Source organism: Pristiophorus japonicus, chromosome 22 (assembly GCF_044704955.1).
Source record: "Pristiophorus japonicus isolate sPriJap1 chromosome 22, sPriJap1.hap1, whole genome shotgun sequence".
NCBI lineage: Eukaryota > Metazoa > Chordata > Chondrichthyes > Pristiophoridae > Pristiophorus > Pristiophorus japonicus.
The window spans coordinates 60,784,682-60,807,603 of record NC_091998.1 but is presented as its reverse complement, the minus strand read 5'-3'; the positions used below and the strand labels follow the sequence as shown (position 1 = coordinate 60,807,603).

The window sequence follows — 22,922 nt, the reverse complement described above, 5'->3', positions numbered from 1 at the left end:
CCTGATAAGAGATGGTAGCCATTATCAAAGTGAATATTCCGTGTTGCGGTTATCAAAGGTAGAGGTCTCGATCCCGCAGTGCAAAGGTCTAGCTCTGCGGTCGCCGAATTCATTCTGGGTAATTTAGACCATGTGCTTGTGGAAGTGTGTGATTAAATATGGAAGTGGTTACGGGAATGTCACTATCATATGTTGAACCATATGTAAGCGATCTGTCCCTGTATGTTGACTCCCGTTTTTTTCGGTAGGGTTCAGGCCTTTTTTGTGCGAGAAACGGAAATTGTGCCGGGTGTTTATTCCGTCCCAAGCAGACAAAATACAAACAACTTGTTTTGTCAGGTCTCTTTAATTTATAAAAATACTAAATCCAGTGAGATGATTCCCAGGATCATCTGCCAGACGTATAATCGTAATTAAATATAAATCGCGGGACTTATTGGGAGATCATGGAATGGATAAGAAATGTGAGCGAGATAGGTTTTTTAGTGGAGTGCCCACTTCAATATACATTCAATCAACTGCAAGTAAACCGGTTGGATTGATGGATACGATCACACTGAGGCGGAGGAGGGAAGAGTGGGTGCAGAGAGTAGGGGAATTGCGGGGTGTGGATGGGAGGAAACCTGGAACATAGGGGCAGGCGTAGGTAGTTCAGCCACACCAGCCTGTTCCGGCATTCACTGAGATCATGGCTGACCTGTATACTAACTCCATTTATCCGTCTTGGCTCCATAGCCCTTAATAGGCTTGGCAGATATAAAATCATTAATTCAGCTAGCATCTATTGCTTTTTGTGAACGAGTGCTCCACAGTCTTAATACACTCAAGCAAATCAATCTTAACCATATATATTCCCAATGGGAATACTAGTCGAGTATATGTCCACTCTCCTCATAATGATACTCTTGGAACACCAGTAATATCGGTTGAATCAGCGCGACACACCTTCCAATATGCTCTTTTGTAAGGTGAGGTTCCAGAACTGTGCACAATACTCTAGATGAATTCTATCCAGGCTTTTGTATTGCTGTCGGAAAATTTATGCCCCTTCGTATTCTACCCCACTCGACAAAAAGGCTAAAATTCCACCAGACATTTTGATTTGTTTTTGTATCCGACCACTACCTTTTAACGATCTGTATACATGGACGCCAAAATCTCTTCGGACCGCCACTGTTCCTAGCTTTTCACCATTTAGAAATTCTTGGATCTATCCTTTTTTGATTGAGGTTGTTGCAGGGCCTTGATACAGCAATTGGCTAACAAATCAAATGCTCGACAATGTAATCAAACCATTCGAGGACAAATCAGGGTGTTGGGATTAAGCCAAACAGATCTTTATCCAGTCCCGCCTTTTCCATTGTGTAACACTAGGCCAAGTTAAAGGAGACAATTATACTCTGGAAAAGGTGTAGATACATTGCTCGATTCAGATCTCTACAAATGTACTGAATTGTGGGTCTTGAAAACGGGAAGTGAGCTACTGAAGTATGTAAATGTAGAGAAATGCTGAATCTGAGAAGAATCTCTAATTAAACTAGAACAATAAAACAAGATGGTTAATACTGAAGAGAGCGAAATTCTTACTTAGACTTGTGTTGATGTACTTCGCACGGAGAGCGATGGAGGATTGGAATAGACTCTGGTGTAAATTTGTTGAGGAAAATAGTTTCAGTGAAATACAGCTGTGAAAAGCCACTTAAAATACAATCGTAGAAAATTATGACACAGAGTAAGGCCATTCAGCCCATCGTGTCCATGTTGGTTAAAGGAGAGCAACCCAGGCTAATCCCAGCTTCCAGCACTGGATCCATAGCCATGTAGGTCATGGTTTTTTAAGTGCACATCCAAGTACTTTTTACATGTGATGAGGTTTTCTGCCTCTACCAAACTTTCAGGCAGTGAGTTCCAGAATCCCACCACCCTCTGTGTGAATGTTTTCCCCTCATCTCCCCTCTAATCATTCTATCAATTACTTTAAATCTATCCCCCTGGTTATTGACCCCTCGGCGACTAGAAACTGGTCCTCCCAATCCACTCTCTCTAGGTCCCTCATAATTTTATAGACCTCAGTTAAAGCTACCATCAGCCTGCTCTGTTCCAAAGGAAACACAACCCGCCTATCCAATCTTTCCTCATAGCTAACATTTTCCTGTCCTGGCAACATCCTGCTAAATCTCATCTGCCCCTCTGAAGTGCAATCACAACTGTCCTGTAATGTGGTGACCCGAACTGGATGCAGTATCAAGCTGTGGCCTGACTAGTTTTGTATAAACTTTTAGCATAATTTCCCTGCTTTTATATTCTATGCTTTGGCTAATAAAGGAAATCATTCCGTACATCTTTTTAACTACCTCATCGACATGTTCTGCTACCGTTAAGTAAATGTAGACATTTCAAGATCCCGCTTGTTCCTCCAGCTCTCAGTATCCTCCCATTTATTGTGTATCCATTTACCTTGTAGCCTTACATTACCTCACCCTTTTTCGGATTGAATTTCCGTTTCCCCTCTTCTGCCCAATTGACCAGCTCATCGATATCTTCCTGTAGTCTAAAGTGTTTCCCCTCACTGCCAACCACATGGCCACTTTTTGTATCATTTGAAAATGTCTTTATCATATGCCCTACACTTACGTCAAATCATTAATATATACTACAAAAAGCACTGTGGCATCCTATTGGAAACAGAGTTCGAGTCGCAAAAACACCTGTCAACCATTAGCCATTGCTTCCTGCCACTGAGCCAATTTTGGATCCCATTTTCCAATCCTCCTTGTATCCCATGGGGTTTTACTTTTTTGATCATCCTGCCATTTGGGACCTTGAGAAAAGCCTTGCCAAAATCTATGTAGACTAAATCAAATGCAGTGCTCTCATCGATCCTCCTTGTTACCTCATCAAAAATTTAAATGATGTTACACGACCTTCCCTTAACAAATCCATGTTGATTGCCCTTGGTTAATCTGTTCCTTTCTAAATGAATATTTATACCGTCCTCAGAAATGATTCCAAAAATGTGTCCGCCACCAAGGTTAAATTAATAGGGCTGTAATTACTCGGTATATCCCTTCCTCCTGGCTAACTAAAGAAATAAAGGACAGTATCCAATTAAAAACCAGGGCATACAATGTGGCCAAAACTAGTGGCAGGACAGAAGACCGGGAAGCCTTTAAACGCTCATAAAGAATGACTAAAAAATGATTAAGAAAGGTGAAATGGACGATGAAAGTTAACTAGCACGGAATATAAAAAAACAGATGGCATGAGTTTCTACAGGTATATAACAAGGAAAAGAGTGGCTAGAGTAAATGTTGGTCCTTTAGAGGACGGGACCAGGGAATTAGTAACGTGCAACATGGAGATGACAGAAACTCTGACCAAATATTGTTTATCAGTCGTTACGGTAGAGGACACGAACAATATTCCAACAGTGGATAGTCATGGGACTATGGGGTATGGGGGGAGGGGGAAGGAACTTAACACAATAACAATCAGTAAGGAGGTGTTGCTCAGAAAGGTAATGGGACTTTAGACCTGATGGCTTGCATCCTCAGGTCTTAAGAGAAGTAGCGGCTGGGATTGTGGATGCATTGGTTGTAATTTACCAAAATTCCCTGGACTCTGGAGAGATCCCAGCAAATTGGAAAACTGCAAATGTAACGCCTCTATTTAAAAAATGAGGCAGACAAAAAGCAGGAAACTATAGACCAGTTAGCCTAACGTCTGTGGTTGGGAAAATGTTGGAGTCCATTATTAAAGAAGCAGTAGCAGGACATTTGGAAAAGCAAAATTAGGTCAGGCAGAATCAGCATGGATTTATGAAGGGGACGTCATGTTTGAGAAATTTGCTAGAATTCTTTGAGGATGTAACGAACGGGGTGGATAAAGGGGAACCAGTGGATGTGGTGTATTTGGATTTCCAGAACGCATTTGACAAGATGCCACATAAAAGGTTACTGCAGAAGATAAAAGTTCACGGGTTTGGGGGTAATATATTAGCATGGATAGACGATTGGCTAATGAACAGAAAACAAAGAGTCGGGATAAATGGTTCATTCTCGGTTGGCGATCAGTAACCAGTGGGGTGCAGCAGGGTGCAGTGCTGGGACACCAAATATTTACAATCTATGTTAACGACTTGGAGGAAGGGACTGAGTGTCATGTAGCCAAGTTTGCTGATGATACGAAGATGGGAGGAAAAGCAATGTGTGAGGAGTACACAACAAATCTGCAAAAGGACATGAACAGGCTAAGTAAGTGCGCCAAGATTGGCAGATCGAGTATAATGTTGGAAAGTATGAGATCATGCACTTTGGCTGAAAAATCACATATCAAGTTATTATGAAATGGAGAAAGATTACATATTGCTACAGTATAGTGGGACCTGGAGCTAATTGTGCACGAAACACACAAGGTTAGTCGGCAGGTACCCCAAATGATCAGGAAGTAAAATGGAATTTTGGGCAAAGAGGATGGAGTATAAAAGCAGGGAAGTCTTGCTACAGTTGTACCGAATATTAGTGAGGCCACACCTGGAATATTGCATGCAGTTTTGGTTTCCATATTTACGAAAGAATATACTTGCTTTGAATGCAGTTCAGAGAAGGTTCACAATGTTGATTCCGGAGAGGCAGGGGATTGACTTATGAGCAAAGGTTGAGTAGGTTGGGCCTCTACTCATTGGAATTCAGAAGACTGAGAGGTAATCTTATCGAAACGTATAAGATTATGAGGGGGCTTGACAAGGTGGATGCAGAGAGGATGTTTCCACTGATAGGGGAGACTTGATCTAGAGGGTGTAATCTTAGAATAAAGGGCCGCCCATTTAAAACTGACATGAGGAGAAATTTCTTCTCTCAGAGGGTAGTGGATCTGTGGAATTCGCTGCCTCAGAGAGCTGTGGAAGCTGGGACATTGACTAAATTTAAGACAGAAATAGGCAGTTTCTTAAACGATAAGGAAATACGTGATTATGGAGAGCGGGCAAGGAAATGGATCTGAGTCCATCATCAGATAAGCCAGGATCGTATTAAATGGCGGAGCAGGCTCAAGGGGCCATACTGCCTACTCCTGCCCTATTTCTTATGTTCTTATGTTCTTATGTCCCTTGTTAAACAATGGTACAACATTAGCAGTTCTCCAATCCTCTGGCACCAATTTTGTCGCCAGGGAGAATTGGAAAACGTTTGTGTGGCATTCTGGGTTAAGGAGTTGTACCGGGTGCAACAGTCACCTTGAATCATAAGTATTGTATGTTGGGTAGATGGAGTGTGTGACTGGAGGGAGACAACATTTCTCGTCTCTGTGTCCTTCAGTTAGAGAGTAAATGCGAGGGCGCCCTCTGCTGGTTCATTTCAGCCTCAGGTTTCTGGAGCAAAAATGGATGAGAGCGTCAGCGGACCGAACCCAAAGTGGTTGCAGGTAGGAGAGAGAATGCTTGACTTCGATTTACACACCTCACTCCATCGATACTTTTCCAAGATTTCTCTGCTGATATAGCGCGTGTTTGTAACATGACAGATACGGCAGCTGTGATAGTTTCGAATCTAACTTGAGGGATGGCAGGGCAACTCAGTCCCGTGGATGGCACATTCTGTGGCATGTGGAAAGTCCTGCATGTTTCACGCAGCCGGGACTACCATGTGTGTAGGAGATGTCTCCAGCTGCACCAACTCAAGCTCCGAGTTTTGGAGATTGAGTGGCAGCTGGGGTCACTGCGTTGCATCCAAGAGACAGAGAGCTACGTGGTAGCACGTTTCTAGATGCGGTCATCGCGCAGCTTAAGAGTGTGCAGGCAGATGGGGTTTAGGTGACCCGTGGACAGAAGAGGAGGACGAGGCAGGTAATGCAGCAGTCCCATGAGTCCACCTCGCTTTGCAACAGGTACTCTGTTCTGAGTAATGGTGGGGCAATAGTGGCTCTGGGGAGTGCAGCCAGAGCTAAATCCACGGCACCACGAATTGATCAGCTGCACACGGGTGGGGGGTTGGGGAGGGGGGGCGGCGGTGTCAAGGAGGAAAAAGAATGGAAGAGGTATAGTGGTAGGGGATTCACTAGTCAGGGGAGCAGACAGAAGTTTCTGCAGCCGGAGACGTGAATCCAGGATGGTATGTTGCCTCCCTGGTGTCAGAGTCAAGGATGTCACTGAGCGGCTGCAGGGCATTCTGGTGGGAGAGGGTGAACAGCCAGACGTTGTGGTCCACATCGGTACCAATGACATAGGTAGGAAGAGGGATGAGGTCCTGCAGACAGAGTTTAGGGAGCTAGGAGATGAAAAAGCAGGACTTCAAAGGTAGTAATTTCCCGATTACTCCCAGTGCCGTGAGTTAGCGATTCCAGAAATATGAGGATAGGGCAGATTAATACGTGGCTCGAGGGATAGTGCAGGCATGAGGGCTTTAGTTTCCTGAGGCACTGGGACCTCTTCTGGGGGAGGTTGGACCTGTTCAAGTTGGACGGGTTGCACCTCAACAGAGCCGGGACCAATATCCACGTGGGTGGGGAGGGAGGGGGTGGTGGCGGGGGCGCGAGGTGGGGGTAGATTGCTAGTGCTGTTGTGAATGGTTTAAAGTAGCTTGGGAGGGGGAATGGGAACCTGGAAATATATTCAGTCGGGAGGGGAGTAAAGCTGGAATTAGAAAGCTAAAATAAAGAGTGTTTGAAGGAGAGAGGAACAAGCAGGAAAAAAGGGAAGAAAAAAAAACTTAAAGGCACTTCGTCTAAATGCTATTAGCGTTTGTAACAAAATAGATGATTTGATGACACAAATTGAAACAAATGGGTATAATCTGATAGCCATTAAAGAGACGTGGTTGCAAGGTGACCAGGACTGGAAATTAAATATTCAGGGGTACTTGACAACCGGAAGTAAAGACAGAAAGGAAAAGGAGGTGAGGTAGCTCTATTGATAAAGGGTGGAATCACTGCAATAGTAAGAAACGATACTGGCTCAAATGATAAGGATGTTGAAACAGTTTGGGTGGAGATAAGGAACAATAAGCGGAAAAAGACACTGGCGGGCGTAGTCTATCATCATCATCATAGGCAATCCCTCGAATCGAGGAAGACTTGCTTCCATTCCTGAAGTGAATTGTTTGGTAGCTGAAAATTCCAACACGAGAGCCACAGATTCTGTCACATGTGGGACAGATAGTCGTTGATGGAAGGGGTGGGGTGGAACTGGTTTGCCGCACGCTCTTTCAGCTGCCTGTGCTTGATTTCTGCATGCTCTCGGCGTTGAGACTCGAAATGCTCAGCGTCCTTTCGGATGCACTTCCTCCATTTGGGGTGATCTTTGGCCAGGTTCTCCCAGGTGTCAGTGGGGATGTCGCACTTTATCATGGAGGTTTTGCTGTAGGTCCTCCAACAGTAGCATATCTGTTTGTCGGAGCATAAACCATGGAATAGTGGGGGCTTGTAAAAAGGGAACAGCAATAATCATGGGTTATTTTAACCTGACATATCAAATTGATCAAGGCAACATTCATAGGGAACAGTTCGTAGAGTGCATAAGGGACGGGTTCCTTGAGCAGTATGTAATGGAGACAACCTGGGGCAAGCTTTCATAGACCTGGTCCTGTGTAATGAGCCAGAATTAATAAACAATCTCCTAGTAAAGGATCCCCTTGGAATGAGTGATCATAACTTGATTGAATTTCAAATGCAGATGGAGTGTGAGAAAGTTGGATCTATAACCAGCGTACTAAGCTTAAATAAAGGAGACTATTTTGAATGCAGAGTTGGCTAAAGATGACTCAGAAAATAGATTAAAGTGTAGGACAGTTGATGAACAGTGGTGTATATTTAAGGAAATATTTCACAACTCTCAAGAAAAGTATATTCCAGTAAGGGGGAAAGGGTGTAAGAGGAAAGATAGACATCCATCACTAACTAAAGAAATAAAGGACGGTATCCAATTAAAACAAGGGCATACAAATTGGACAAAACTAGTGGGAGGACAGAAGACTGGGAAGCTTTTAAAAGCCAGCAAAGGATGACTAAAAAAATGATTCAGAAAGGGAAGATAGACTACGAAACTAAACTAGCACAAAATATAAAAACAAATAGAAAGAGTTTCTATCGGTCTATAAAAAGGAAAAGAGTGGCTAAAGTAAATGTTGGTCCCTTAGAAGATGAGACGGTGGAATTAGTAATGGGGAACATCGAGATGGCAGAAACTCTGAACAAATCTTTTGTATCAATCTTTACCGTAGAGGACACTGACAATATTCCAACGATGGATAGTCTAGGGACTATAGTGGTGGGATGGGGCGGGGCGGGGCGGTGGGGGCGGGGTGGACGAAATTAATACCATCACAATCACTAAGGAGGTGGTACTCAGTAAGATTATGGGACTAAAGACAGCTAACTCTCCTGGACCTGATGGCTTGCATCCTAGAGTCTTAAGAGTAATGGCGGCAGGGAATGTGGATGCATTGATTGTAATTTACCAAAATTCCTTGGATTCTGGGGAGGTCCCAGCTGATTGGAAAACTGCAAATATAAAAAAGGAGGCAGACAAAAAGCAGGAAAATTTGGACCAGTTAACCTAACATCTGTGGTTGGAAAAATGTTGGAGTCCATTATTAAAGAAGCAGTAGCAGGACATGTGGAAAAGCAAAATTCGGTCAGGCAGAGTCACTATGGATTTATGAAGGGGAAGTCATGTTTGACAAATTGGCTATAATTCTTTGAGGATGTAAGGAACAGGGTAGATAAAAGGGAAGCAGTTAATGTGGTGTAGTTTGATTTCCAGAAGGCATTTGACAAGGTGACACATATAAAGTTCATGGGGTTGGGGGTAATATATTCGCATGGATAGACGATTGGCTAACTAAGAGAGAACAGAGATCGCGATAAATGGTCCATTCTCTAGTTGGCAACCAGTAACCAGTGGGGTGCCGCAGGAATCAGTGCTTGGAACCCAACTATTTCTAATATATATTAGCGAATTGGAAGAATGGACTGAGTGTAACGTAGCCAAGTTTGCTGTCGATACAATGATTTGAGGAAAAGCAGTGTGTGAGGAGGACGCAAAACATCTGCAAAAAGCTAAGTGAGTGGGCAAAAATTTGGCAGATGGAATTTAATGTTAGAAAGTGTGAGGTCATGCACTTTGACAGAAAAAAAATCAAAGAGCAAGTTATTATTTAAATGGAGAATGATTGCAAAGTGCCGCAGTACAGCGGGACCTGGGGGTAATTGTGCATGAAACACAAAAGGAGAGTATGCAGGTACAGCAAGTGATCAGGAAGGTCAATGGAATCTTGGCCTTTATTGCAAATGTGTTTGAGTATAAAAGCAGGAAAGTCTTGCCACAGCTATACATGATATTGATGAGGCCACACCTGGAATACTGCGTGCAGTTTTTGTTTCAATATTTACAAAAGGATCTACCTGCTTTGGTGGCATTTCAGAGAAGGTTAACTAGGTTGATTCTGGAGATGAGGGTTTTGACTTATGAGGAAAGGTTGAACAGGTTGTGCTTCTTCTCATTGGAATTCAGAAGAAGAGAGGTGATATTATCGAAACGTATAAGGTGATGAGAGTACTTGACAAGGTAGACGCAGAGAGGATGTTTCCATGGATGGCGGAGACGAGAACTAGAAATCATGATCTTAGAATAAGGGGCCCCCCATTTCAAACTGAGATGAGGAGCAATTTCTTCTCTCAGAGGGTTTTGGATCTGTGGATCTGCCTCAAAGAGCTGTGGAAGCTGGGATATTGAATACATTTATTGAAATAGGCAGTTTCTTTTGCGATAAAGGGATAAAAGGATTATGGGGAGTGGGCAAGGAAGTGGAGCTGAGTCCATGATCGGATCAGCCATGATTTTATTGAATGGCGGAGCAGGTTGAGTTGTTGTAGGGCCTACTCCTGCTCCTATTTCTTATGGTCTTATGTTCTTATGTATGGTACAAACAAAAATCAATTATGTTAAACAGTCATCCAGTCACATTCTAAGCAATAGCATGGAGAGGAAAACAGCATCATCTGTACTGGACCAAATTTGAATCTATCTGCGCACTAATTGCACCAGATATGTTATTAATCGGAAGCTAATTCAAGTGTAAATATTTTGTATTATTGTTAAGATTATTATTGCGATTATTATTATTTTTCAGACCACAGAACACCTCGAGATTAATGTGCAAAGTTAAAGCACATGGGATTGGGGGTAGTGTGCTGACGTGGATTGAGAACTGGTTGTCAGACAGGAAGCAAAGAGTAGGAGTAAACGGGTACTTTTCAGAATGGCAGGCAGTGACTAGTGGAGTGCCGCAAGGTTCTGTGCTGGGGCCCCAGCTGTTTACATTGTACATTAATGATTTAGACGAGGGGATTAAATGCAGTATCTCCAAATTTGCGGATGATACTAAGTTGGGTGGCAGTGTGAGCTGCGAGGAGGATGCTATTAGGCTGCAGAGTGACTTGGATAGGTTAGGTGAGTGGGCAAATGCATGGCAGATGAAGTATAATGTGGATAAATGTGAGGTTATCCACTTTGGTGGTAAAAACAGAGAGACAGACTATTATCGGAATGGTGACAGATTAGGAAAAGGGAAGGTGCAACGAGACCTGGGTGTCATGGTACATCAGTCATTGAAGGTTAGCATGCAGGTACAGCAGGCGGTTAAGAAAGCAAATGGCATGTTGGCCTTCATAGCGAGGGGATTTGAATACAGGAGCAGGGAGGTGTTGCTACAGTTGTACAGGGCCTTGGTGAGGCCACACCAGGAGTATTGTGTACAGTTTTGGTCTCCTAACTTGAGGAAGGACATTCTTGCTATTGAGGGAGTGCAGCGAAGGTTCACCAGACTGATTCCCGGGATGGCGGGACTGACCTATCAAGAAAGATTGGATCAACTGGGCTTGTATTCACTGGAGTTCAGAAGAATGAGAGGGGACTTCATAGAAACGTTTAAAATTCTGACGGGTTTAGACAGGTTAGATGCAGAAAGAATGTTCCCAATGTTGGGGAAGTCCAGAACCAGGGGTCACAGTCTGAAGATAAGGGGTAAGCCATTTAGGACCGAGATGAGGAGAAACTTCTTCACCCAGAGAGTGGTGAACCTGTGGAATTCTCTACCACAGAAAGTAGTTGAGGCCAATTCACTAAATATATTCAAAAGGGAGTTAGATGAAGTCCTTACTACTCGGGGGATCAAGGGTTATGGCGAGAAAGCAGGAAGGGGGTACTGAAGTTTCATGTTCAGCCATGAACTCATTGAATGGCGGTGCAGGCTAGAAGGGCTGAATGGCCTGCTCCTGCACCTATTTTCTATGTTTCTATGTTTCTATGACTGTCATTCGGGGACTCCCCCTGCTTGGGCAGGCTGGAGGTCCAGTACGGTGAAACCTGGGGAACAGTATGTGACCTTCACTGGGATTTGAATGACGCCAATTTGGTCTGTGCTCAGCTTCAGTGTGGTGTAGCAGTGTCCGTGCCAAGAGGGGCTTATTTTGGAGAAGGCTCTGGGCCTGTACGGAGTGATACCTTTGAATGTAAAGGCAACAAGACAAGTCTGTGGCACTGCCATCATTCTGCAGTAAATCACCACGAGTGCACCCATAAGAATGATGCCAGTGTGATCTGTTCCGGTAAGTACAACGTTACTGGCAACGTTTCTTTTTGTAGATGAAGGTTGGACACCTAGACTGACCAATGGGGGAAGCCGCTGTGACGGGCGAGTGGAGATTTATTACAACGGCAGCTGGGGGAAAGTGCGGGACAAACTCTGGGACATAAATGATGCCAACGGTGTCTGCAGACAGCTGGGTTGCGGCTCTGCAATAGCCGCTTATAAATCTCAAAGTACGGAGAGAGTGAAGGGCCCGTGTCGATGAATGATGTCCAGTGTGAAGAAAATGAGGCGCAGCTCCGGAACTGCAACTCATTCACATTGAATCAATTTATTAATGACAGATTCGCCGTAGCGGTGCTGTGTTCAGGTGAACAAACGGCTCATTTTACAGAGCTGTACAGAGCTATGCATGACTGCATGCTTCTCACAGTCTGGTGTTACCCTGATGTAGTATGCAGATTTTCGTATAGACGGATGTTGTGAGTTCTGCTCCTGTGAGTTCCATAATGCAATATGTGTAGACAGATGGTCGAGGTTGTGCGAGTTGAATCCATTATGCTCTTTGCAAGAATGGTCAGAAAGTTCTTCCATTGTACTGATGTAAGTTCCATATGCAGGAGAATTTTTTTTAGCCAGTATGTAGCGAGCCCTACAAGAGGAGTTAATTTTAGGGAAAGAAGCTGGGCGACAATAGAGATAGTTTAAGAGAATGAAGCTGGGCAAGTGCAAGAGGTATCAATAAGAGAGCAGTTTGGTGGTAATGATCATAATTCAGTTAGATTTAGCATAGTTATGGAAAAGGGCAAAGACAGATCAGGAGTAAAAATTGTCGATTGAGGAATGCCAAATTTTACTAAGCTGAGATGTGATGTATCGAAAGTGTATTGACAACGGCTACTTGAAGTTAAATCAATTTCAGAGCATGGGTGGAATTTAAGGAAGTGACAGTGAGGGTTCAGAGGTAATATGTTCCCACAAAAGTAGAGTGTGTGTCAAGGGGCTTACGGGCAGAATAAGACAAACAAGGGAAGCTTTTGTCAGATACCGAGAGCTGAATATTGCAGAAAGTCTAGAGGAGTATAGAATGTGCAGGCATGAAATTAAAAAGGAAATTAGGAAAACAAAGAAGGGTATGAAAACATATTGGTCATTAAAAGCAAGGAAAACGCAAAGATATTTCATAAATACGTAAAGAGAAGAGGATAACTAAGGAAAGAGTCATGCCTCTCAGAACAAAGAGGAAGGTCGTATATGAAGGCGTAAGACGTGGCTATGGTTCTTAATGAATATTTCATAAAAAAACAATGCATTCTTTGTTGTTAGGACGAGGAGTGTGAAATATTAGTTGGGAGAAGCAGAGTGAGAGAGGACATATTAATATGTTTAGCTTATTTGACAGTAGATAAATCGCCAGGCTGGGATGAAATGTCTCCCAAGCTGAAGATAAGTAGGGGAGAAAATAGCGGGGCTCTGATGATTAACTTTTTAATCTTCTCTGGCTATAGGTATGGTGCGGGAGAACTGGAGGATTATTAACGTTGTGCCATTATTTAAAAAGATAGAAAGTAATAGACCATGTAATTGCAGGTCAGTCAGCCTAACCTCGGTGGTGGGCAAATAGTTGGAACAAATTCTAAGGGACAGTATTAATCTCATTTAGAAAGGCACACTTTAACCAATGACAGTTAGCATGAATTATTTAACGGAGATTGGTCTGACCAACTTGTTGAATTTTTTGAGGAGGCACACATGAAGTTTAATGAGAATAATGGCCCAGAATTTATGACGTCCCTGGCCCATAGGAAGTTTCTACGGACCCGGGAAGGCATCGGAAAAGCCGTTTTGCAGCGGGCAGTGCGCATGCGCTGATAACCGTCTTTTCTGATCTGTCAAGCTGGAGCTTGACAGATCCTAGACAGATCGGAAGTGAGGTCATTTGCACGGGCAAGATTGCAGGATTGACGCATATCTTGCCGAGCATATGTCCTCAAAACGTTTGCGCCTGATAAAAGCAAGCGCATAGCCTACTTTTACAGGCGTAAGCATTTTAAAACACACTTAAAACATAAAAAATAAAAGTGTAAAAACATGTTTTTTAAAAAACCATGCCGAATACATTACATTTATTTGTAACCAGAATTAAAAAGTTTTTTAAAAATCGCAAATTTTTTTCCTTTAAAAACATTTATAACAACATTAATTTTTTATTCGTGTTTTTAAAAAAAATGTTATGTAGTGTTTGTGTGCTTTGGGGTGTTTCTCATTCATAGTAATAGGAGATTCGAACTTCGTATTATTTTGAACGAGAAAATACATACCGTGATTGGGTGTCCAGCACCACGTGACTACTGCGGTCGTCCAACATGAACACGCTGTGACGCAGTCACGAGAGGCCGCCGCACCGGGATCTCGAGCGGGCCTAGCAGCTTCAGGTAAGTGCGCATTTTCTGTCCATTCTTTAGTGCTTTGCCCGCGGGAAGACCTCGAGAGGAATATCTGGGCCAATGTGTTTGTTCTAGTCTATATGAAATTTAGCTTGATATTTAACAAGATCCCACATGGCAGAATGTTCAGTGAAGGAGTAGCCTATGGGTTGCAAGGGAACTCAACTATTTACAATCTATATTAATGGCTTGGATGAAGGGACCAAATGTAATGTCGCCAAGTTGGCTGATGATACAAATCTGGGTGGGAAAGCAAATTGTGAGGAGGACACAAAGAACCTGCAACGGGATATAGACAGGCTAGGCCTGTGGGCAAAACATTGGCAGAAGCAGTATAATGTGGGAAAATGTGAGGTTATCTACTTTGGCAGAAATAATAGAAAATAAAATTATAATTTAAATGGAGAAAAATTCCAAAGTGCTGCAGTACAGAAAGACCTGGAGGTTCTTGTGCATGAAAACATAAAATGTTAGTATGCAGGTACAGCAATTAATCCCGAAGGCAAATAGAATGCTGGCCTTTATTGCAAGAGGGATAGAGCAGAGCAGTCCTGCTAGAACTGTACAGTGTTATTGATGAGGTCACACCTGGCGTATTGCGTAGAGTTTGGTCTCCGTATTTAAAGAAGGATATACTTGCATTGGAGGCTGTTGAGGGAAGGTTCACTCGGTGGATTCCGGAGATGAGGGGGTTTACTTATGAAGATAGGTTGAGTAGGTTGGGTCTATAGACATTGGAGTTCAGAAGAATGAGAGGTGATCTTAGTGAAACTTATGATAATGAGGGGGCTAGACAAGATGGATGCAGAGAGGATATTTCTCCTCATAGGAGAAACTAAAACTAGGGGACATAGGCTTAGAATAAGGGGACGCCCATTTAAAAGTGAGATGAGAAATTTCTTCCCTCGGAGGATTGTAAATTTATGGAATTCTCTGACTCAGAGAGCTGTGGAGGCTGGGTTTTTGAGCGATAAGCGAGTAAAGGATTACGAAGAGCAGACGTGGAAGTGGAGCCGAGTCCTTTATCGGATCAGCCATGATCTTATTGAATGGTGGAGCAAGCTCGAGGGGCCAAATGGACTACTGCTGCTCCTATTTCTTATGTTCTTATGGAAGTGGTAAGTTGGATCCAAAATTGGCTCAGTGATAGGAAGCAAAGGGTGAATTTTTTTGTGAATGGAAAAACTTTTCCCATGGGGCTCCACTGGGCTCAGCACTGAATCCCTTGCTTTTTGTGCTATATGTCAATGATTTATACTTCATGGTCGGGGGCATGATTAAGAAGGTTGTATATTATACAAAAATTGGCCGTGTAGTTGATAATGAGGAAGAAAGCAGCAGACTACCAGAAGCTTTCAATGGATTGGGTCAGTTAGAAAAGTGGGAAATGGAATTCAGTCTGGAAATGGTGTGTTAATGCATTTGGGGAGATCTAACAATGAAAGGGAATACAAATAAATGGTAAAATATTGAGAAGTGTAGAGGAAAACAGACGTTTGGGTGCAGGTCCACAGATCCCTGAAGGTAACAAGTTCGTGAGAAAACGTGGTTAAAAGGCATGTGGGATATCTTCCTTAATTTAACCGAGGTATAAAATATAAGAGCCAGATGGTTATGCTTGAGCTGTATAAAACACTCCTTACGCCACAGCTAGAGTACTGCATGCAGTACTGGTCAGCAGGTTACAGGAAAGTTGTGCTTGCACTAGAGAGGGTACAGCAGAGATTTATGTGGATGTTGCCAGAACTAGAGAATTTTAGCTATGAGGGAAGATTGGATAAGCTGGCGTTGTTTTCTTTGAAACAGAGGCGGCTGGAAGGGGGGCTGGGGGGGCTTCTTGGAGGTGTATAAAATTTTGAGGAGCCTAGATAGAGTTGATATAAAGGACATGCGTTCTCTAGCACAGAGGTCAATAATCAGAGGACATAGATTAAAAGTAATTGGTAGCAGGATTAGATGTAGTTCAGGAGAATTTTCTTCAGGCAGAAGATGGTGGGAGTCTGGAGCTCACTTCTTGAAAGTGTGGTAGAAGCAGAAACGCTGATCACATTTTACAAGTACTAAGATATGCGTCGTAACCTACATGCCTACAGACCAAGATCTGGAAAGTGGGATTAGGCTGCATAGCTCATTATCGGCCAGCTCAGGCACGATGTTTCGTATGGCCTCCTTCGGGGCCGTAAATTTCCATCATTCAAATCTATGCAAAAGTTAAGATTAAACACATGTTCTTCCATCTCGTTTCAATTACCTATCTGTGCGTCATGAAGAACAATCAAGAATTTTCTAGCTGGAGAAGAAGCAATGGTTGGATTGAATGTTGAGCTTAATATGTATTGGAACTATAATCCTCCTGTTTTGTTGTCCAACAGAACACGTGCAGTTAAGGCTGTCGGACGGTGGAAGCCCATGTGCTGGGCGAGTGGAGGTTTATTACGATGGGGCCTGGGGCTCAGTTTGTGACGATTCCTGGGACCTGGCCAACGCTGGCGTGGTTTGCAGACAGCTGGGTTGCGGAAATGTATTGGATCTGGCAATTACTGCTTCTTGTGGTCAAGGCTCGGGTCCAGTTTGGTTGGTGAACTGAGGTGTTCGGGTAACGATCGGTCCTCTGGGAATGTCCCTCAGCACCGTGGGGTGAACACGACTGTGCTCATAAAGAAGATGTGAGGGTGGTGTGTTCAGGTAAGATCGCTTTCAATCTGCGCATTTTCTACAGTGTTATACGCGAGGTGCAATAGGAACACAAAACGGGGTATCAATAGAAACATCTGGATATTTCTTGTTCCATTGACAGAGCACAAAGAGATGCGACTGGAGAAAGGGAAGCATCGCTGTGAGGGCAGAGTGGAAGTGTTCTACAATGGGACCTGGGGAACTGTGTGCTCGGAAAAACTGGTTCTACATGATGCAGAAGTGATTTGTAAAAAGTTACAGTGTGGCCGTCTCGTATCTCTTGATCATTACGCCCAGTTATTTGGAATGGGATCCGGACACATTTGCCTCGATGAGATGGAGTGTAGTTCACACGTGTCGACACTTTGGCAGTGTCAGTCAGCCTCGTGGGGTCAACACAACTGTGATCACAGCGAGGATGCAGGTGTGATTTGTTCAGGTAACTCTACGAACCAGTCAATGTTCAGGTGCCATTTCAAACATTGATGTCCAAAACAGACAGCATCCCATGTTTGTCTTCTCAACAGAAGCCGGACTGCCGGAGGGTTCCCACAGTTCAAGGGTCCGCGTTCAAGAATCAGGTGCTTCCTCCTCTTCAGTATACCAACTATCTGACTTGTATTTTTGACTTTTATTAAATAAACAACAATAAATGATTCCATTTGATAGACTTGGGACAAACGTTGCGCCTGGTTGGAGGCAACACCAGCTGTTCTGGGAGAGTGGAGGTATTGTCCAATAACACCTGGGGCATGGTGTGTGATGACTCCTGGGATATGGCCGATGCCAATGTTGTCTGCAGACAGCTGGGTTGCGGCCCCGCTATATTGGCCGCAGGAAGGGCCATATTTGCCCAGGGTAACGTGGATGAGGTGAAGTGCACCGGAAGTGAATCCTTTCTGTCCGACTGTCGTTCCTCACCGCCAGGTCAACATGACTGTAATCACAATGAAGATGCCGGCGTGATTTGCTCCGTTAAGGGTCGCAGGGGAATTTGCTCGTTCTGTTAAATTGACTAATTGATTTCAGAAATTATGAACAACATTTATAATTTTAATGTAAAATCGTAATGCCTCAATTCATGCAATGTTTGTGCAATATATTCTAGAGGACTCGATTTGCCTCTTATTGCTTTTCAGCTCGCATCTGGGCAGGTACTTACTATTATTAGCACTATTATATTATTAATGTTAGCGTTTGTATTAGTGGGATTGATATTATTTACATTTTTATTTTGTTAATCTCTGAAGATAATGTGAGCGGTTTCAAATTGACGGCATCATTTAAAAAAACCGGAGGCGCACCCTCTGTGTTAATTCTTTCTGTAGTCTTGTAATTAAGGACTGGGGAGTAAAATCACATCCATCCCTGTTGTCGTCTGCATAACCCTCGGAGTTCTTCTAATCTGTGAGCTGATCGCACTGATGGTGGTAATAGACTGAAAGTCAGTAAGAAGAGGTGAGACACAAATCTTACTGCTGAAGTAACATTAGTTCTCAGACCGGTTCGTTTCCTGGTGTGTTTCCAGTTCATTGAACTTTTGTACAGTGTACCTTGTTAGAAATAAAATATAATCCGTTTTTGGCGATTTGTTCTATTGCAAGAGTTGTACAGAGACTCACACGGAAACATGGAAACACACACATGCACACGACAAATCTCCCCCACATTCACGCTAACTGACTTTTTCCTTCGATTATCACCATCTTTATGATATGAGTTATTCAGCCGATTTACAGTTAAACGCGCGTGGAGTGAATCAAAATGTTAATCTCTCTGCCCTCCCTCCAACAGGTGCTGTCACTGGCGGTAGGAGTTCACCTGTGGATTTGTACCAAGCAATTTACGAAGAGATTGACAATATTCCACCCGGCGAGGACTCCGCTCAGGCACAGGCTTCAGGTCGGCATGTTCCCTTAGAAACCGAATCTTCATCTGTCAAACGCTGCCTCCCCTTAAATATTCCCGTTTCTGGCCAATATACTGACTGGACACGATCAGCAGTCCGCTCTCGTTCTTCATGTGAATGTATTCGGATTCTGAATTGACCGCCGGCAGTTTTACATTCTCCGAAAATGACAGAGACTGAGAGTGTCATTCTGGATCAGGAAACCCCACTCCCACTCATCCTGTACTAACCAATGATGTTATAAACTGTTTGCTCTACTCTGATACCTGAGATATTACCTGTACTAATGAGCTGGACTTTGTATTAACAAGTTTGCTCGCTGGGAGTGGCAACATTTATGGGCCATCGCTAGTTGCCCTGACAGGGTTGGTCCTTCCCCTTGTACCGCTGCAGTCCTTTTGGAAAATGACCTCCCACAATGGTGTCGGTTACCAAATTCCAAACATTATCACTGGATGATGAATATATTATGTTGTCTGCTTTGAAGTCCTAAGCAATCTCTCGAATAAGCATCTATTTTTGTGTTTGACAGTTTCTGCTTCCATTGACTCCCTGAATCAGATTGAATATTACACCAGAGACTTGTGGGGCGATACAGATGCGGGATCAGAAAACCCAGAAGGGATCTCTTCCAGTATTCAGGGTAGGTTCAGTTTTACTTGTACAAACACTTTTTTTGGACGTCACACTCTCTAGTACCTAAAACCATGAAATAATTCTATATTATCCTTCTTACACTATTTTCTGGCCCAAAGGATGTCGGCAGTGATCGCCGGTAGTTTTACACGCTCCGAAAATGAATGAACTGGTGTTGGGAGCGCATTCTGGTTCAGGAAATCCCGTTTACTCACTCTGTAGTAATAGACTATGTTATACAATATTTTCTCTACTCTGACACCTGACATATTACCTGTGTATGATTGTGTTTGCTCGCTGGGAGTGCCAACATGTTTGGCCCATCCCTAGTTGCCCTGAAAAGGACGGGGTGGGCCCTCCTCTTGAACCACTGCATTCCTTGTGGTGAGTGATCTCCCACAATGGTATCAGGTACCAAATTCCAGGATATTCTCACGGAACGATGAAGATATATTATCCGACATCTCAATCATCTGACCAATGACCATCTCTTTTTGCGTCTGACAGTTTTTGGTATCATTGACTCCCTCAATCAGATTGAAAATTACACCAGTGATATTGTGGGTGGCATTGATTCAGTGGGTTATGTGTGATTTTATGTCAGAGACTAAACTATCTCGACACGACATGTTCCAACGCAGCAGGTGCAGCAGGTAATCAGGAAGGCGAATGGAATGTTGGCCTTCATTGCGAGAGGGATGGAGTACAGAAGCAGGGAGGTCCTGCTGCAACTGTAAAAGGTATTGGTAAGGCCGCACCTGGAGTACTGCATGCAGTTTTGGTCACCTTATTAAGGAAGGATATACTAGCTTTGGAGGGGGTACAGAGACAATTCACTAGGCTGATTCCGGAGATGAGGGGGTTACCTTATGATGATAGATTGAGTAGACTGGGTCTTTACTCGTTGGAGTTCAGAAGGATGAGGAAAAATCTTATAGAAACATTTAAAATAATGAAAGGGATAGACAAGATAGAGGCAGTGAGGTTGTTTCCACTGGTCGGGGAGACTAGAACTAGGGGGCACAGCCTCAAAATACGGGGGAGCCAATTTAAAACGGAGTTGAGAAGAAATTTCTTCTCCCAGAGGGTTGGGAATATGTGGAATTCTCTGCCCAGGGAAGAGGTTGAGGCTAGCTCATTGAATGTATTCAAATCACAGATAGATAGTTTTTTTTAACCAATAAGGGAATTAAGGGTTACGGTGAGCGGGCGTGTAAGTGGGGCTGAGTCCACGGCCAAATCAGCCATGATCTTGTTGAGTGGCGGAGCAGGCTCGAGGGGCTAGATGGTCTATATCTGTTCCTAATTCTTATGTTCTTATGTTCAATTGTTCCCCGCCAGCTGATGCCACTTCATCTGAAAAGCACACTTGTTCCACTCTCCTGCCCTGCAAGGCTGGGGTAGATTGATTTATAATAATATCATTGTGAAAATCTCTATTTCCTCCCAGGTCCGGTTCCGGGCGATTATGACGATGTGGAGACTGAAACCATTGACAGTCTGGGCGGTCACTTGTTGCTGGACGGTAGTCCTAATGATCTCGTCACACTCAAAGGTTGCAGCAGTGATCTCTCCACTGTCGGTGAGTAGAATCTTTGACATTCCCACAGTCACCAGCGCTCTGAGTGGCAACAGACAGGCGCTGTTTTAAATCCCATTTCAATCGACGGTGACACGGGATATTCTTGGATTTAAGTTTATGTAGTGATTACAGGAAATATGTTTTGAAAAGGGATGTTCTCGAAAAGTAATCCTGATGCTGTTCTGTGTGTATGATCTTCCTTGTTAAGATTCACACCAGGATTCCTTCCAGTGCGCAAACTGAACCGTTTGTTTCTCGGACACTAGATGCACCTCGTCTGCTGTCACCCAGCGTTAAACACAGCACGTGGGTGGGGATAGAACACAATTGTCTTCTACTCACAGCTCAACAACGTCCAGCCCCTTCAAGAAATTGTCGAACCTAAAGGACCCACATGGATGCATGCTTTAATGTCATCATTAGCCCATAATCTCTCAATTCTCACAGTATACGGTTGTCCCAACTGCACCGGTGTCAGTTGGATCAGTAATCCATAATCTGTCAACTCTCACAGCACACGGCTCCCAGACCCGCACGGAACCCGGTTTAACGGGTCATTCCACTCCTGATAAGAATGATGATGTTCACTGTGACACGTTCACAACCCCGGACCTTCCGATGGGCAGTGACTGCGTGGCTCAAAACCTTCTATCATCAACTTCAAACTGGTAAGAGCAATGTTTTATTATCTGTTTCATTGTTTGTGCTGGGGAGCGTCCAGTCCCGGGTGGAATTTGCTTTGTGATACTGGGGAGTGTGTTAAACGGTTAGTGAGACTGCAAGAATTGGGGAGAACAGGCTGGGTATTTACTGTTGAAATGTAATACCCCTTCATACTGACTGCATTTAATCCTATTCTGTGATAATGGGGAGTGTGTTTACTACAGTTATGGATACTGAAACTATCAGAGAACAGACTGTGTATTTATTATTTAAATAAAATGAAGTTGTAGTGAATTATCAGAGAGAATATTCTGAGTAGTTCTAAAAAATTCCAATTTGATTGTATCCTGTGTTGGGAAATGATTTAACCCACACTCATAGCGCTTTTTTGCATTCCAGTTAAAAGTCAACATAAAATCCAGGATGCAATGTCCCAAGGAGTGTCACAAACTAGTGGGAAATACTCTGCATTAAATCGGAGAGAATGTCTTTTAACATTTCGAAAAGTCTGAACATGCTGAATGTGTTTTCCTTCACGATATAAACATCACTTTATTTTGATCGATCGTCATAATAGTTCGAGTTGAAAGAATTCGATTTTGCTCTTTATATTGTGTTTGAAAGTGTCCGTGTTCTGTTTAATTAACTATTTTAAAGCAGTAGGAATGTATTTCGGATCATTGCCCTGTCTATATTAATGAAGTAATACATTGATCTGCATGGACGAAACAACTGTGTAACAGAGATAAAAAACCTGTGTTTATCAAATAAATTTTTTAATAGGAAGTTCATTTTGCAATTTCTTCAAACAAAGAGGATTTTGAATCTGCAGTGGTTCAAACGATTGGTATTTTGTTTTATCTATCTTTATTGTAACTGTCCACCCCCCTCCCCACCGCCATGTACTTTATGTAGAGAGACAGAGGCATTCTCATAATGTAAGTGGTGATGTGCAAATCATGTGCAATATCAATGTGCAATATCAAATACGTTTATTAAATATGTTAGTTGGAATTTGTGCTTTTCTCAATGTTAATGTATACTTCAGTTACGAAACATACACTAATTCCTAAATACAACACAATGTCGGTTTACTGCACTACGCCTAGCACTGGCGAATATGAACTCTAGCCAGAGACCAAGAGAATCTGAATAGAATTTTACGGCCACTGTTTTGAAACTTTAATTCTAAAAGCTAAGGGTGGGGAGAAATTCAGTCAGTTAGTACCTTACGGTTGTGCCTGCAGGCAGCGATAACGGGGTGCTGATGCATTTGGACTGGGACGAGGTGATTCTGGCGCCGCATGGGAAATACGGACCCCCATTAAGCCGCTGGTACTAAGTACCATAGGCAGGAGATGCACAGCTGCAGGACACCGGCTCCAGAGATGTTAGTTAAAGGCATCTGCATTAAACACTCCCAGTTG

The 22,922-nt window shown here is 43.3% G+C and overlaps 1 protein-coding gene and 2 long non-coding RNA genes across 3 annotated transcripts in view; all 3 read left to right on the top strand.

The window, feature by feature from the left end:
* Positions 1–11,847, top strand: part of LOC139234646 (scavenger receptor cysteine-rich domain-containing protein DMBT1-like) — a 70,586-nt gene extending 58,739 nt beyond the window's left edge. Inside the window, exons 15-16 of the mRNA XM_070865331.1 lie at positions 11,336–11,523; positions 11,639–11,847. Of these exons, the coding sequence (XP_070721432.1) occupies positions 11,336–11,523; positions 11,639–11,847 (397 nt within the window). The remainder of the gene's footprint in view (positions 1–11,335; positions 11,524–11,638) is intronic.
* A 4,516-nt stretch (positions 11,848–16,363) lies between these two features.
* LOC139235080 (uncharacterized) lies at positions 16,364–17,795 on the top strand. Its single transcript, XR_011588409.1, has 3 exons — positions 16,364–16,714; positions 16,827–17,144; positions 17,233–17,795. It is a non-coding gene; the product is annotated as an uncharacterized lncRNA (long non-coding RNA).
* Positions 17,796–17,831: 36 nt separating this feature from the next.
* Positions 17,832–22,466, top strand: LOC139235081 (uncharacterized). Its single transcript, XR_011588410.1, has 6 exons — positions 17,832–18,163; positions 18,500–18,607; positions 19,147–19,257; positions 20,701–20,832; positions 21,347–21,500; positions 21,895–22,466. It is a non-coding gene; the product is annotated as an uncharacterized lncRNA (long non-coding RNA).
* Positions 22,467–22,922: the final 456 nt, after the last annotated feature.